The 15,822-nt window shown below is 43.7% G+C and overlaps 1 protein-coding gene across 11 annotated transcripts in view; it reads right to left on the reverse strand.

The window, feature by feature from the left end:
• Positions 1–15,822, reverse strand: part of Znf512 (zinc finger protein 512) — a 40,008-nt gene that overhangs the window by 9,060 nt on the left and 15,126 nt on the right. For 10 of the 11 annotated variants that reach the window (XM_045148740.1, XM_004669395.2, XM_045148746.1 and 7 more), the window contains 7 exons: positions 15,127–15,251; positions 14,351–14,437; positions 8,787–8,885; positions 8,065–8,232; positions 5,536–5,730; positions 4,136–4,237; positions 232–294 (listed from right to left, as the gene is read on the reverse strand). In XM_045148740.1, the coding sequence (XP_045004675.1) occupies positions 232–294; positions 4,136–4,237; positions 5,536–5,730; positions 8,065–8,232; positions 8,787–8,885; positions 14,351–14,437; positions 15,127–15,251 (839 nt within the window). The remainder of the gene's footprint in view (positions 1–231; positions 295–4,135; positions 4,238–5,535; positions 5,731–8,064; positions 8,233–8,786; positions 8,886–14,350; positions 14,438–15,126; positions 15,252–15,822) is intronic. The other variant, XM_045148742.1, reaches the window with a different exon arrangement.

Genomic DNA, 15,822 nt, shown 5'->3' on the forward strand with positions numbered 1-15,822 from the left:
TCTGGTTGGGACTCAAAACTCATAGTTTACTCCAAGTTTCTTTAATGGGTATGACTTACAGTGTTGGCCTTTTCTGAATCTTGGAGGTACCCTACCATCCCACCCCGTATGAGATAAGAATCTCTATGACATTGAGGTCTAAAACAGCCTCTGTCCACCGAACCTGAGTTCTCTTCCATTTCAACTATCTGAGCGAACATGACAAGATACTAAAATGAAAATGTTACAAACCAATGTACAAGAGCCCAGGTGAGCTTTAAGGCCAGATACACTACTGTAGACAGCCTCACAGCCCTGAAAAGAGAAATAAGAAAGTGAATGTCATGCCAAACAGCATCCTTCTTTGAGCAACCTGATCATCGACACTGACCAATTCCACATTTGGAAAAAAAACAATCAACACAGCTATAATCCAAGCCCTAAAAAGAATCTACATGAAAGCCACAAAAACAGGAAGGAAACAAAACAAAAAAAAAAAGAAACAAAAAGCCATTTTTTCCCTGGTACTTTTTCTGATATTGAACAGAATACAGAATGTTTTAGAGTAGTGTTTTTAAATTCCATTTGATTTGGTACAAATGTGTTCATTACTTTTGTATTTATTTGTCCTGAAAGTATAACATACACAATTATGGTACCAATTTTAAAGATAGCTACAACATCTCTGCCAGTCTATCAAGAACTGGAGTCTGGATCAGGCACGGTGGCACATGTCTTTAATCCTAGCACTCAGGAGGCTGAGGTAAGGGGATCACCATGAGTTTGAGGTCAGCATGGGTTGCAGTGAGACCCTAACTCAAAAAAAAAGAGAGAGAGAGATGGCTTAGCAGCTAATGCATTTGCCTGCAAAGGATCCCAGTTCAACTCTCCAGGACCCACGTAAGACAGATGTACAAGGGGGCACATGCATCTGGAGGAGTTCATATGCAGTAGCTAGAGGCCCTGGAACACCCATTTTCTCTCTCTCAAATAAATAGATGGCACATGCTTTTAATTCCAGCACTCAGGAGGCAGAGGTAGGAGGATCACCATGAGTTTGAGGCTACCTTGAGACTACACAGTGAATTCCAGGTCAGCCTGGGCTGGAGCAAGACCCTCCCTCAAAAATCAAACAAACAAAAAACATGGGGGGGGGGGGGCTGGAGAGATGGCTTAGCGGTTAAGCGCTGGCCTGTGAAGCCTAAGGACCCCGGTTCGAGGCTCAGTTCGTTTGCAGTGGCTGGAAGCCCTGGCGCGCCCATTCTCTCTCTCTCTCCCTCTATCTATCTTTCTCTCTGTGTCTGTCGCTCTCAAATAAATAAATAAATAAATAATGAACAAAAAAATATTAAAAAAAAAAAAACATGGGAGGGATGGCTTTACAGTTAAGGCATTTGCCCACAAAGCCAAAGGACCTAGGTTCAATTCTCCAGGACCCACATTAGCTGGATGCACAAGGGGGTGCATATGTCTGGACTTCGTTTGAAGTGGCTGGAGACCCTAGCGTGCCCATTCTCTCTCCCTCCTTCCCTCCCTCCCTCTCTCTCTTTCTCTAGATAATAAAAAAAAAAAAAAAAAAAAAAACAGGCTGGAAAGATGGCTTAGCAGTTAAGGTGCTTGCCTGCAAAGCCAAAGGCCTCGGTTCAATTCCCCAGTACCGACGTAAGCCAGATGCACAATGTGGCGCATGCATCTGGAGTTTGTTTGCAATGGCTAGAAGCCCTGGCGCACCTGTTCTCTCCCTCCCTCCCTCTCTCTCTCTCTCTCTCTCTCTCTCTGCCTCTTTCCCTCTCTCAAATAAATAAATAAAATTAAAATATTTTTTTTAATTTTTATTTATTTATTTATTTATTTGAGAGCAACAGACACAGAGAGAAAGACAGATAGAGGGAGAGAGAGAGAATGGGCGCGCCAGGGCTTCCAGCCTCTGCAAACGAACTCCAGACGCGTGCGCCCCCTTGTGCATCTGGCTAACGTGGGACCTGGGGAACCGAGCCTCGAACCAGGGTCCTTAGGCTTCACAGGCAAGCACTTAACCGCTAAGCCATCTCTCCAGCCCAAAATTAAAATATTTTTAAAAAGCAAGAAAACAAAAAAAAAGGAAAGAAGTACAGTCCATCTGCCCTTTTTATGGGTGCTGCTTAGCCTTGTGATGCCTCTGCCTTTGCTTTTGTATAACGGAGCACCATGGAAGTAATGCACAAATTCTGAAGGGAGGCTTTAAGAAATCTTGTTTATTTTCATGTTTCAAAATCATGCCTGACAAAGTGGGTCACTACATCCCCTACTGGTAGTCTAACTACCTTGCAGACAGAAAGGCCAGTGGAGTGCCACACTTTTAGCTGATTGCAGCTGCACAAAAGCTACTCTGGGACTGGAGAGGTGGCTTAGCGGTTAAGGCACGTGCCTGAAAAGCCAAAGGGAGGGCGGGGAGGGAATCAAAGGGTGGAAAACAGTAATCCGGACCCAAACGGCAATGGTACCATAAAATTCTACTTCCTAAAAGACAGACCAAATGACTGAACCTTCACTAGTCCCTTACAGGAAACACCTGAACCACAAGACACTGGAGAGGGTAGGATCAAGACTGACCTAAATCTCCTACATCTTCCTTCCCTCCCTCTCCCCCTCTCCCCTCTATCTCTCTCCTCTCAAACTCTTGTATATTAGTTATCTTTTTCCTCAATTTCTTAGTGGACACTGACCTGTAACCTCCACTTCCAGCTTGGGCCTACAATCCACAATGAGCTTTTGATCAGAGAAACCTACAAGGTTTCATAAAACAATGACAGACTTCTGTCAGAGTAATTGATGACCCACCAAAGGCCAGTGGTAAGACCCTATTGCTGAAGACTCCATACGCAGCTGACACGTAAAATGGAATGACATGGCTGGAAGCCAGGAGAGAGTCAGTCCCCAGACAGTCAGCGTGTCTAGTGCCAGAAGGCGCTACATAGGCGACTGGGGGAAGTGACCAAGATCTGTCCAAGCAACACATTGTTTAACCTAAGTAGCAACAATTAACCGGATGTGATACCCACACAAGTGCAATAGTGGTACACAGCCATGGTGAGGAATCAATTGCTCTTGATTTGGCTAACTGATCCACTCAGTGGTACTAGACCCTTAGCTGGAGCTGGGAAACAAGTCAGAACCATACCCAAACACAAGCCCACTCTACAATATCAAGCTACCATCAATCACGGGGTATAAGAGGGCCTACACCTATCAAACTGTCTATCAAAAAAGTAAGTGTTATCTCAATTTTCTGGGTGCTAACTTACTCTCCGTTGGAGAATCTGCTTCTCTTTTCCAGATAGATGCAGATCCTAAGAAGAGAGCTGCCCCAACATACCTCAGAAGGGGCCCAACTGAAACTAAGGACAACTGGCGAAATAAGCAAGGGTGATGTTTTCCTGTGAACTGGATACCAGCACAAAGGGGAAGGAGATCAATGCAGAGAAAAATCAACTCCTACCAAATCAGAGAGCCAGAGCCTCAGAGGCCCCCAACACCTCAGCACTGAAGCAGACCAAAAATGAACCCAACATGGCTCAGGGAAATCTTGCGCAAGAGGGGGCGGAAAGAATGTCAGAGTTACATGTTGGGTCATGATTTTCAGAGACATTTATCATACTAATAACTGGGGGCTAACTCCACAATGCACGACCCATTTTCAATAACAAGGAGGGTCTAATGGGAGGGGGTAGATCACAGATGAGCCTAAATAATGGTACCAAACTGCCTGTATTTACTGAAAAGAAAACTAATAAATTAAATTAAAAAAAAAAAAAAAAAGAAAAGAAAAGCCAAAGGATCCTGGTTTGACTCTCCAGGGCCCACATAAGCCAGATGCACAAGTGGGGTGCATGCATCTGGAGTTCTTTTGCAGTGGCTGGAAGCCCTGGCATGCCCATTCTCTTTCCCTCTCTCTTTCTCTCAAATAAATAAATAAAATACATTTAAAAAAAATTTTTTTTAAGTGCTACTCTGGACATGGGATGTCTCCTTTGAGCTCCAGTTCAGACCCCTGTGAGTGATCTCGGCTGATGCCGCCTGAACCCACTACTGTTCAAGTTTTTCACTGTGTAGTAGTCAACCAGAAAAAGTCACAAATTCTTCAGGAACATTTGCTGACTGCAGAAGAGACAATCACCTGGTTAGGGCACTGAATGCGATGATACTTCTTGATATCCATCTTCCATTTGTGTAGCACTTCTTGGCTGAAAGTAGGCAGCCCAGGACGAGTATATTTTAACTAGAAGACAAACATTTGATTGTAAGAATGAACTCCCAACCAAAAAATCCCCCATATTGTACCCATTCTTAAATTTATGTATTTCAGAAGCTTAAAAGTATATAGTCCAAAGTAAGATGTAAAACCCTCAATAGTAAAGATGACTATCATTCAGTCTTAGATTTTCAACCAATGACAAGAATCTCATATGTAACATTTCATACTTTCAAAAAGAGGAAAAAACTATGGGACATAACAATTATACTTTTTTTTGTTTTTCTTGGGGGGTTGGCTTTTTTTATTAACAACTTCCATGATTGTAAACAATACCCCTCCACACTTTTAATCCCAGCACTTGGGAGGCAGAGGTAGGAGAATCACCATGAGTTAAACACCAGCCTGGGACTGCAGAGTGAGTTCCAGGTCAGCCTGGGCTAGAGCAAGACCCTACCTTGGAAAAACAAAAATTAAAGTTGGCCAGGCATGGTGGCACAAACCTTTAATACCAGTACTCAGAAGACAGAGGTAGGAGGATCACTGTGAGTTTGAGGCCAGACTGGACTGTGAATTCCAGGCCAGCCAGGGTTAGAGTGAGCCCTTACCTCCACTCAAAAGAAAAACATTTTTGTTTAAGCCAAGCATGGTGTCTCATGCTTTTGATCCCAGCATTTAGGAAGCAAAGATAGCAGGATAAACTGTTAGTTCAAGGCTAGCCTGGGACTACAGAGTAAGTCCCAAGTCAGCTTGGGCTAGAATCAGACCCTACCTTGAAAAATTTTTTTAAATTTAAAGTTTTTTTGGAGGGGTGGGGGCTGGAGAGACAGCTCAGTGGTTCAAGGCACTTGCTTGCAAAGCCTGCTGGTCCTTCCCAACTGATCAATTACCATCTTCAGTAAAAAATACATGGATGCCATATGCCCTCTAACACGATGCATCAACAAGGCCAACACACTAGGCTGGAGAGATGCTTAGTGGCTAAGGTGCTTGCCTGCAAAGCCAAAGGGCCTTGGTTCGACTCCCCAGGACCCACATAAGCCAGCTATACAAGGTGGTGCATGCATCTGGAGTTCGTTTGCAGTGGTGGAGGCCCTGGTGCACCCATTCTCTCTCTCTCTCTTTTCCTCTGCCTCGTTCTCTTTCTCAAACAAATAGAAATAAAATATTAAAGAAAGAAAGAAAGAAGGCCAACACTTCCTGGAGTAGTGCTCTTGTAACCACTGTGTTACCTCGACCTAGTCTGGAAAAAACAAATCCATTCTGGGGATATTACTAAGTATCTAAGTCATCCTCTTCAACAGCGCCCATGACACAAGCCTTACCTTCCGATCATCAGGCACCAGGTCCTGGAGCACCTTCCTCTTGGGCCACTCCTTAGTCAGCTCAGCAGAGGCCAGCTCCTGCAGGTGGTACACAGCTATCTTGGCAGAACGCCTCTGAACTCGGCCCCCACTCTTTGTTTCCAGGCTCATCTCTTTTAAACACTCTGGCTGTCCTGACTCTGGAAAGAAGGGTACCTGCAGGAAGGAGACACAGTAAAGCACAGGCCTGACAAGTGGCTTCCATCCCAGCCAGTGATTAAAGGCTCTTCTTTGTGTGCTTGTGTCACAAGAGCATATGAAGCAGCGCCACCAAATTAATGCACATTTTACCACTAAAAAAGCTTCTTGGGCTGGAGTGATGGCTTAGTGGTTAAGACACTTGCCTGCAAAGACAAGGGACCAAGAATCTTCCTCAGAACTCACATAAGCCATTTGTACAAGGTGGTATATGTGGCTGGAGTTCATTTGCAGTAGCTGAAGGCCCTGGTGTGCCCATTACTTTAAAAAAAAAAAAAAAAAAAAGCTTCTTAGCAGGAGAAAATCTGTTCTGCTATAGTAATAGTGGCCACTGCCATACAAATAGTAAACCTCAACCCATACCATACACTATGTACAAAAATTAAAACAGATCATTAGCTCTAAGTGTAAAATGTGAAACTACCGAACTTTTAAAAGAAATTGAGAAATAACATTTCTGAGATAGCAAAGTATCCACCTGACAAGGCTATTATCATTAATTATTTAGTCAAACACATCTAGGTGTCGATATGGAAAGGTTTTGTAGACATTGACATTAAGAGATGAGAGGAAGAGTGAGAAGACTGTGGCATATGAGATAAAACTTCTCTTGCTGAGTGAAACTGAGGGGCCATGAGACAGGGAAGGCTGGTGGCCTTGGCCACTGAGAGCAACTCTCAGCCAGCAGCAAATGAGAAAAGGATTTCCTGGAACTACATGGAATTATGCAAAACCTGAATGAGTCTAGAAAGAGTTCTCTGGAGCCTCCAGGAAGGAATAGCCCAGTCTGCTGAGTGTAAGCAGAAGAGCCAGATGAGTCATGCTGTAGCTGACCTTTTGGCTTTTGAAGTATTGTGAGGGCTGAAGAGATGGCTTAGTAGTTAAGGCACTTGCCTGGAAAGCCTAATGACACAGGTTCAATTCCCCAGTACCCACGTAAAGCCAGATGCACAAAGTGCATCTGGAGTGTGTTTGCAGTGGCTGGAGGCCCTGGCACAACTATTCTCTCTCCCTCTCTTTCTGCTTGCAAACATACACACACACATACACACACACACACACACACACACACGTGCATGTATGTATATGTTGTTGTTTTGAGGTAGGGTCTCTGACCTGGAATTAACTATGTAGTCTCAGGGTAGCCTCAAACTCACAGCAGTCCTACCTCTGCCTCCCGAGTGCTAGGATTAAAGGTGTGCACCACAACGCCCAGCTAAAAAAAAACCTTCATAGAGTAGAGCACTGTGAGATAAAGCATGTGTGCCATTAGATTTGTGCTGATTTTTTTTTTTCTACAGCAAAGTAGAAATTTGTTTTATTGGAAAAGACTTCTTAGATACAGTAACAAGCCCATAAAGGAAAAAAATTATAAATAAGGCTTTATCAAAATGTAAAACTTGAACTGGAGATATGGCTTAGCAATTAAGGTGCTTGCCTGGGAAGCCTAAGGACCCACATTCAACTCTCTAGATCCCATGAAAGCCAGACACACAAAGGTGAAGCAAGTGCAAGGTCACACATGCCTACCAGGTGGCACATCTGGAGTTTGATTGCAGTGACTGACCCCCTGGTGTGCTAATTCTCTCCCTCTCTCTCTGCCTTTCTCTCTCTCTCTCTCTAAAATTAAAAAATTAAATTAAATTAAAAAATAAATGTATCCCAGCACTCGGGAGGCAGAGGTAGGAGGATCACCGTGAGTTCAAGGCCACCCTGAGACTCCATAGTGATTTTCAGGTCAGCCTGAGGTAGAGTGAGACCCTACCTCAAAAATAAATAAATAAATAAATAAATAAATAAATAAATAAATGTAAAACTCAAGCTGGGTGTAGTGGTTCACACCTTTAATCCCAGCACCAGGGAGGCAGAGGTAGAAGGATTGCTGTGAGTTTGAGGCCAGCCTGAGACTACATCGTGAACTCCAGGTCAGCCTGGACTAGAAAAACCCTACCAAAACAAACAAACAACAACAACAAAAAGAGCTGGCGATATGGCTCAGCAGTTAAGGCACGTGCCTTCCAAACCTAAAGACCCAGGTTCAAGTACCCAGTTCCCATATACAGACAGCTACACAAGGTGGCACATGCATCTAGAGTTCTGCCATGCCCATTTTCTCTCTCCCCTTACCTGCCTCTCTCTCAAATAAATAAATTGTGTGTGTGTGTGTGTGCGCGTGTGTATTTTTTAAAGTATTCAGAGTAAGTAGGACACAAACAAGGAAGCAAGGCTACACAAATGATGCAAGGGAAACACTCAGCACATCCCAATGTCTAGAGCTGAATCAGTACTCACAGGCCCATGCTCTGACCTCAGGTGATAAGCAAGCCCAGCCTTCGACCGGTATGGTTTTCCACAGTGGTGGCATTTCAGGGTCAACTTCTCCAGCTCTGCAGCCCCTTTACCACATTTTCTAACATGGTACATATATCCCATAATGCTGGTAAAAGTACTGGAACAACTCTGAACATAGGAAAGGCACCTACTTTAGTATCTTGCATATCTGACATGATCCCCCTTTATTTTATTATATAAGAAAAACCATTAACCACCACAAACTACAAAATGATAGTGGTACTATGAGATGCTCACTTACATGTCCCCTTGACACAGCCCTTCTTCTCCCTGGCAAGCCTATCTATAAGCTACAGTGGTTAGCCAGCTTAGTGAGCATTTGAGAAACTCTAAGCACCCACTCTATGTCAGTACTTCCTTCTCACCAGATCAAATAGGCAGCTACATCAAAGTTCATCACAGTGAGCTTACGGGAATAGTCTTCATGACACTACAGGACATGGTAAAGAAATCCCCCTGAACAAAGGCGAAAGGGGAATAAATTCTTGGAGATGAGCCAGAAAATAATAATTGCATGATATCTGGAAAAGCAGAAGCCACCCTTATTCTCTAAGATGGCACAGAACTAGGAGTTCTATGACAGAAGAAGAGGAGAAATGGGAAAAAGCAACAGGAAGACATTGACCTGAGACTCCAGAAGAACAATGTCATGGGGCTCTTACCTCACGCATGCACCTGAGTTTTCCCAGTCTCTTTAGAACTGTTCTCAGCCGTTCCCGCTCACTTGGCTCATCTACTTCATCTCCAGCCTTCAAAATAGGCTAGAAGCAAGAGAAGCAAATAAACAGGTGGTTCATTGAAAAGACAAATACATCAAGTGTAGTGGTACACATGCCTTTAATCCCAGCACTAGGAAGGCAGGAGTAGGAGGATCACTGTGAGTTTGAGGCCACCCTGAGACTGCATAGTGACTTTCAGGTCAGCCTGGGCTAGAGAGAGACCCCAACCTCAAAAAAAAAAAAAAATACAAAACCAACACAAAAATCACTAACAGTTAAGACAATGTCAGTAAGAAGTCTTAAGTTCTAGCTTTCTCTCTCTTCTCCTTGATAAGCAAAGGAAGTGAGTATAATGGAAATAAGAGTTCTGAGCTTCTGCTGGGTGAGATGGCGCATACCTTTAATCCTAGCACTCAGGAGGCAGTGGCAGGAAGATTACTGTGAGTTCAAGACTAGCCTGAGACTACACAGGAAAATCCAGGTCAGCATGGGCTAGAGTGAGACTACCTCAAAAAACAAACAGGAGGCCAGGAGTGGTGGTACACACCTTTAATCCCAGCACTGGGAGGCAGAAGTAGGAGGATTGCTGTGAGTTTGAGGTCACCCTGAGACTACATAGTGAATTCCAGGAAAGCCTGGGCTAGAGTGAGACCCTACCTAAAAAAAAAAAAAAACAGGGCTAGAGAGATTGCTTAGTGGTTAAGGCTCTTACCTGCAAAGCCTAAGGACCCAGGTTTGATTCCCCAGGACCCAAGTTAGCCAGATGCACAAGGTTGCACATGAGTCTGGAGTTCATCTGCAATGGCTGGAGGCCCTGGTGTGCCGGTTATCTCTATCTGCCTTTTTCTCTCTCCCTCTCTCAAATAAAACAACAACAAAAGGCTCCCAGTATATAAGCCTTTAGGACTAACCAAAACACAAAAAACATACCTATGATCTACCTCAAAGGTTTCATGGCATGGAACTCCTGCAGTGAGGAGTCTTATCCACTCTCCTATGAAGTACAAGAGCCTTAGCCTATGTACTGAGATAGCTATACTAACAGAAGCACAAGACATCCAAACATGAAGCACCAGAACAGAGAAGGAGCCCAGATGCAACATGCTAGTGACTTACTGGGCTCCTGTTCCCGGCTCCCTATGACAAGAACTTATAGTGTCACAAACTGGAGAAGCATTTCAAATGGACTGCTACCCTAACAAGGCTTGTATAGCCCTGGTTCTCAGACAATCTGAAGGATCACCAAGTGTGGGATGGTTCTAAAGGTGCCAGGTCACATATGCTCCGCTATAGTGCCAGAAGCTAGTTCCCTGAATTCAGCAGTTTCAAGGACTAGGATTGGATACTTGAATCACCTCACCATCCAGCTGAGAACGTGCAAGATGCTACTCTGCAGAAGAAAGGGCTCAAAGGCAGGCTCCCTCTGCCGAACCCCTGGAAGTTCCGGCCCCAGAGCAGGTGTTTCTCCTGAGGTGTAGCCCCCATGATGGCATTGTTGCTGTTGCAGTTAGCCCCAAGAGCCTTCCTTGAATTCCATGGCTCTCCCTTCAGCCCGAGAACACTTCCAGAGATTCTTGGTCCCCACCTTGACATCTGGGTACCAGGATGGGGGTGGCATCAAAAACACAGACAAAGCCAGGCATGGTGGCACATGCTTTTAATCCCAGCACTTGGGAGGCAGAGGTAGGAGGATCACTGTGAGTTTGAGGCCACCCTAAGACCACAAAATGAATTCCAGGTCAGCCTGGGCTACAGCAAGACATGACCTCATAAAACCACAAAAATTAAAAAATACAGACACTCAGGCCCAGGATATTTTTGAATATATTAGGCATTTTGTGGCCCCCAGAGGGCCAGATCCCAGAGAGATCTATCTCCCTGCTGAGTCATTCCTGCCTCCTGCATGCACTGGCTCCCCAGCCTACTAGAAGTGGGCCTTGGTTGCTTTCCCTGAGCTGACACTCCTATCAATACCCTAACCCTGAGCATATCACACAAGGGAACAGGTCTGTGGCTTTCCAGTCTAGGAGTAGGATTTCTCATGGGTTTCTTTTCTTTAGTGGATCTGCCCAGAACTCTTCAGAGAGAGTAGCCCACGCCCAACTCCTAGCATTATGAGACTTGAGGTTGTTTTTTTTTTTTGGGGGGGGGGTTGTTTTGTTGTGATTTTCTTTTTAAGGTAAGATCTCACTTTAGCCCAGGCTGTCCTGGAACTCACTCTCTCTGTAGTCTCAGGCTGGCCTTGAACTCAGTGATCCTCCAACCTCTGCCTCCAGAGTGCTAGGATTAAAGCTATGTGGCACCATGCCTGTGTAAGAGACTTATTTTGTTTTATTAATTTCAGATAGGATCTCACTCTATAGCCCAGACTGGTCTTGTACTAACAATTACTCTGCTTTAGCCTCCTGAGTGCTGGAATTACAAGCCTGTGCACTGTGAAACCATTTTTGTTTTTTTAAGTCTTTGAGGTAGGATTTTGTCCTAGCCTAGGCTGACCTCGAATTCACTACATAGTCTCAGGCTGGCGTAGAACTCACAATGGTCCTCCTACCTCTGCCTCCCAAGTGCTGGGATTAAAGGTATATGACACCATGCCTGGCTTTGTGAAACTTTTTTTGTTTTTGAGAGAGAGAGAGAAAGAGGCAGAAAAAAAGAGAGAATGGATGCGCCAGGGCCTCCAGCCATTGCAAACAAATTCCAGACACATGCGCCCCCTTGTGCATCTGGCTTATGTGGGTCCTGGGGAATTGAACCGGGGTCCTTAGGCTTCACAGGCAAATGCCTTAAGTGCTGAGCCATTTCCCTAGCCTTGTAGAACTTTTTGCTCCCCACTGTACTTTTAATTTTTTCCACTGATGATCAACAGGTTGCACTGTCACATGTTAATAGAACATTAGAAATTCTAGCATGCAGCTGGTATGGTGGTTGACAACTACAATCCCAACATTTGGAAGGTGGAGGCCAAAGGATGAGAATTAGGAGTTTAAAGTCAGTCTTGGGAGCCAGGCATGGTGGCACACGCCTTTAATCCCAGCTCTTGGGAGGCAGAGGTAGGAGGAGGATTGCTGTGAGTTTGAGGCCACCCTGAGACTACATAGTGAATTCCAGATCAGCCTAGGCTAGAGTGAGACCCTACCTCGAAACCCCCCCCCAAAAAGTCAGTCTTGGCTTACATAGGGAGTTCAGGCTAGCCAAGGTATGTGAGATCTTTCTCAGAAAGGAAAAAAGGAAAGAAAAAATACAAAGCACCAAACTGGGCATGATAGCTCATGCCTATAATTTCAACACTTGCGAGGCTAAGACAAGGAGGATTTCTGCAGATCTGAGGCCAGCCTGCTGGGTTACATAGTGAGTACCAGGCCAGCCTGCAGAACAAAGTGAAATACTGTCTCAAAAAAATAGGAGGGCCTAGAAGGATGGCTTAGCAGTTAAGGCACTTGCCTACAAAGCCAAAGGACCCAGGTTCGATTCCCCAGGACCCACATAAGCCAGATGCAAAAGGTGGTGCATTCTTCTGGAGTTTGATTGTAGCAACTGGTGTGCCCATTATTTCTCTCTCCCAAATCAATAAATAAAATAAATAAGAAAAATTTTTAAACAATAGGAGTAGACAACTGATGAGTGGATAATGAAGATGTAGCACATTTACACAATGGAGTTCTACTCAGCAGTAAAGAAAAATGAAGTTATGAAATTTGCAGAAAAATGGATGGATCTGGAAAGGATTATACTAAGCGAAGTAACCCAGGCCCAGAAAGCCAAGCGCCACATGTTCTCCCTCATATGTGGATCCTAGCTACAGATGATTGGGCTTCTGCGTGAGAAGGAAAATACTTAGTAGCAGAGGCCAGTAAGTTAAAAAGGAGATATAAAGGGAAGAGAAAGGAAGGGAGGAGGGTACTTAATAGGTTGGCATTGTATATATATAAGTACAATGATTGAAATGGGGAGGTAATATGATGGAGAATGGAATTTCAAGGGGGAAAGTGGGGGGAGGAGGGAGGGTATTACCATGGGATATTTTTTATAATCATGGAAAATGTTAATAAAAATTGTGAAAAGAAAAAAAAGGGAGAAAAAAATAAAAAATACATGATAAGAAAAAAAAATAGGAGTAGAGCCAGGAATGGTGGTGCATGCCTTTAATCCTAGTACTTGGGAGGCAGAGGCAGGAGGATCGCCATAAATTCAAGGCCACTCTGAGACTACATAGTGAGTTCTGGGTCAGCCTGGGCTACAGTGAGATCCTACCTAGAAAAAAAAAAGGAGTAGAGGGACTAGGGAGATGGCTCAGTGGATAAAGGTGCTTGCTTGTAATGCTTGCCAGTCTGGGCTTAATTCCCCAACACCCACATAAAGCCAGATGCAAGGTGGTGCTGGCACAGATGATACCAACACACCTATAACAATGGAAAGCAGAGCCCAAAGAATATAAGGCTTGCAGGCCAGTGAACGTGACATTTCTCTTGGCAGTCTGGCAGTTTGTTCACAGTGACAAGACACCTTGTCTCAAGGAAGGAGGAGCACAGACATCTCTCTCTCATAAATAAATAAATAATAAATCATATATATTAAAAAAAGAAATAAGGGGCCTGGGGAAATGGCTTAGCGGTTCCAGAATTTGCCTGCAAAGCCTAAGGATGCGGGTTTGATTCTCCAGGGCCCACGTAAGCCAGATGCACAAGGGGGCACATGTGTCTGGAGTTTGTATGCAGTGGCTAGAGGCTCTGGCATGCCCATTCTCGCTTCCTTTCTGTCTCTTTCTCTGTAATAAATAAATAAAAATATTAAAAAAAAAAAAAAAGAAATAAGAAACCCTTACATCCATTTCATGACCGTTATAAATCCCACAGCAATAAACAAGGGCAAGTATCTGTGGGCATGGTGATCTACAGTCCTTTAGGTATATACTCAGGAGTGGTATCACTGGTATCACATGGTAGTTCTATTGTTTTTTTCAATTTTTAAAAAATTTTTATTTATTAGAGACAGGGAGAGGGAGGGAAAGAAAGAGAGAGAATGGGTGTACCAGGGCCTCTAGCCACTACAAATGAACTCCAGATGCATGTGCCCCTTGTGCATCTGGCTTAAGTGGGACCTGGAGAATTGAACCTGGTTCCTTAAGCTTCACAGGCAAGTGCCTTAAGCCATCTCTCTCCAACCCAGTTCTATTTTTTTTTGAGGAATCTTCATATTGACTTTCATGGTGGCAGCACCAGTTTTTATTCTTACTAGTAACAGATAGGGTTCCTCTTTCCCCATATATTTTGTTTGTTAATTTAAAAAATTAAGTAGCCAGGTGTGGTGTGCAAATCTTTAATCACAGCACTCGGGAGGTAGTAGCGTCTGAGGCTATTCTGATATCACATAGTGAATTCCAGGTCAGCCTGGGCTAGAGACCCTAGCTCAAAAAACCAAAAGAACAAAAATAACTAAATAAATCTTTCTTCCCTTTAAACAAATACACATAGCATGCAGACTCATAAAAAAACACAGGAAACTCTTACCAAACTATTATGATTCGCCATAACATGATACTTCATCCCTGCCATTGAACGTAGTTGCTTCCCACAATGATGACAAGTAAACATTTCCTAAAAGGAAAAAACAAAACAAAACACAGCGTTCAGGGCCAGGCTGTTCAACAGAGAATCGGAAAGTCACTAGTTGTCTTAGAATGGGCTAGGCACTTGGCATGCATAAATTCCTTCTTATCCTCTCCTATACTGCACGCGTATTAGATTTAGATCTGATATGCACCCTCTCCCACCACAGGCTCATGTGTCAGGACATGTGATTTCATGCCGGTGGGACTGTATAGTTCTGGAACCTTTGGGAGAGGGGCCAGGGGTGGAGGTGGGCCCCTTAGGGAAGGTCTTTGTAAAGATGATGAGCCTGCTCTCTGCTTCCTAGAGCTCCACATAAGCACCTGCAGCCGCACCTGAGGCACTTCACCCCTCATACTTTCCCTGCCACAGTGGACTCTGTTCTGAAAATGAGAGCCAAAAGCACCCTCTTCCCCCTTGAGTTGTTACAGTGACACAAAAATAACTGATACTTCAAAATAGTTATTTTTCCTCAATTCTAAAAGAAGAAAGCAAAGGTCGCATGTAAAAAGCTAAATGCCAACAATTGGTGCAGAGCTAAGAAAAACACTCAAACCCAGGCCTAGGTTTTCTCTACCATATAATGATGCCTCTAGTCCACTATAACAGCAGATTCCAGAAGTCTAACGTTTAAGTTAAAAAATCCTAATAGTTATGAATGCTACAAAATAGCTAACCTGTTTGCAGTTTTCCATGTGTTTCTTTAAACCCTCTATGGTCTTCCTCCCCACTGCCTGGCAGGTAGGGCAGGAAACACTGCCTTTATCCACGATTTCTAAGTACCATTGTTCCTCCAAACTGCCTACAATGGAAAGAAAGGGACACTTTGTAATCGGCAGTATTTTCCAGAAAAAATATATAACTCCACAATTTAGGAAAAGTATCATAAAATGTTTTCCCTTTCTTGGTCGATGACAGTGAATAGGTCTTGCTGTATATAACTTCTAGACAACATTTTCCATACAATGAATGTAGTTTCTGGAATGCCTACTCATTTCCTAGACAAAAACCATCTGAGAACCACTCCAAAGCTCAATGACATTGTACTAGGCACAACTTTCGAGACTATGACCTAAGACTGCACAGTCCTATGTGTTAAATATCTTTATATATCATGTAAATTTCACAATTCTGATTCTCTTCACCATCATTATGAAGATTGCAGAAGTGAAATAAATTGAGGCAGGTCAGAAAGCTTAACATGCCAAAACTTAAACAAAAGTCTATGTGACCTCCAAACCTAGGCCCTTAATAAAACTGTCCCATTAAAAAACAAAAATAAAAACTAAATAAGAACTAGGCATGGTGGTGCACACCTTTAATCTCAGGACTATGGAAGCAGAGGTAGGAGGATCTCTGTGAGTTCAAGGCTA

Source organism: Jaculus jaculus, chromosome 5, assembly GCF_020740685.1.
Source record: "Jaculus jaculus isolate mJacJac1 chromosome 5, mJacJac1.mat.Y.cur, whole genome shotgun sequence".
NCBI classification, from domain to species: Eukaryota; Metazoa; Chordata; class Mammalia; order Rodentia; family Dipodidae; genus Jaculus; species Jaculus jaculus.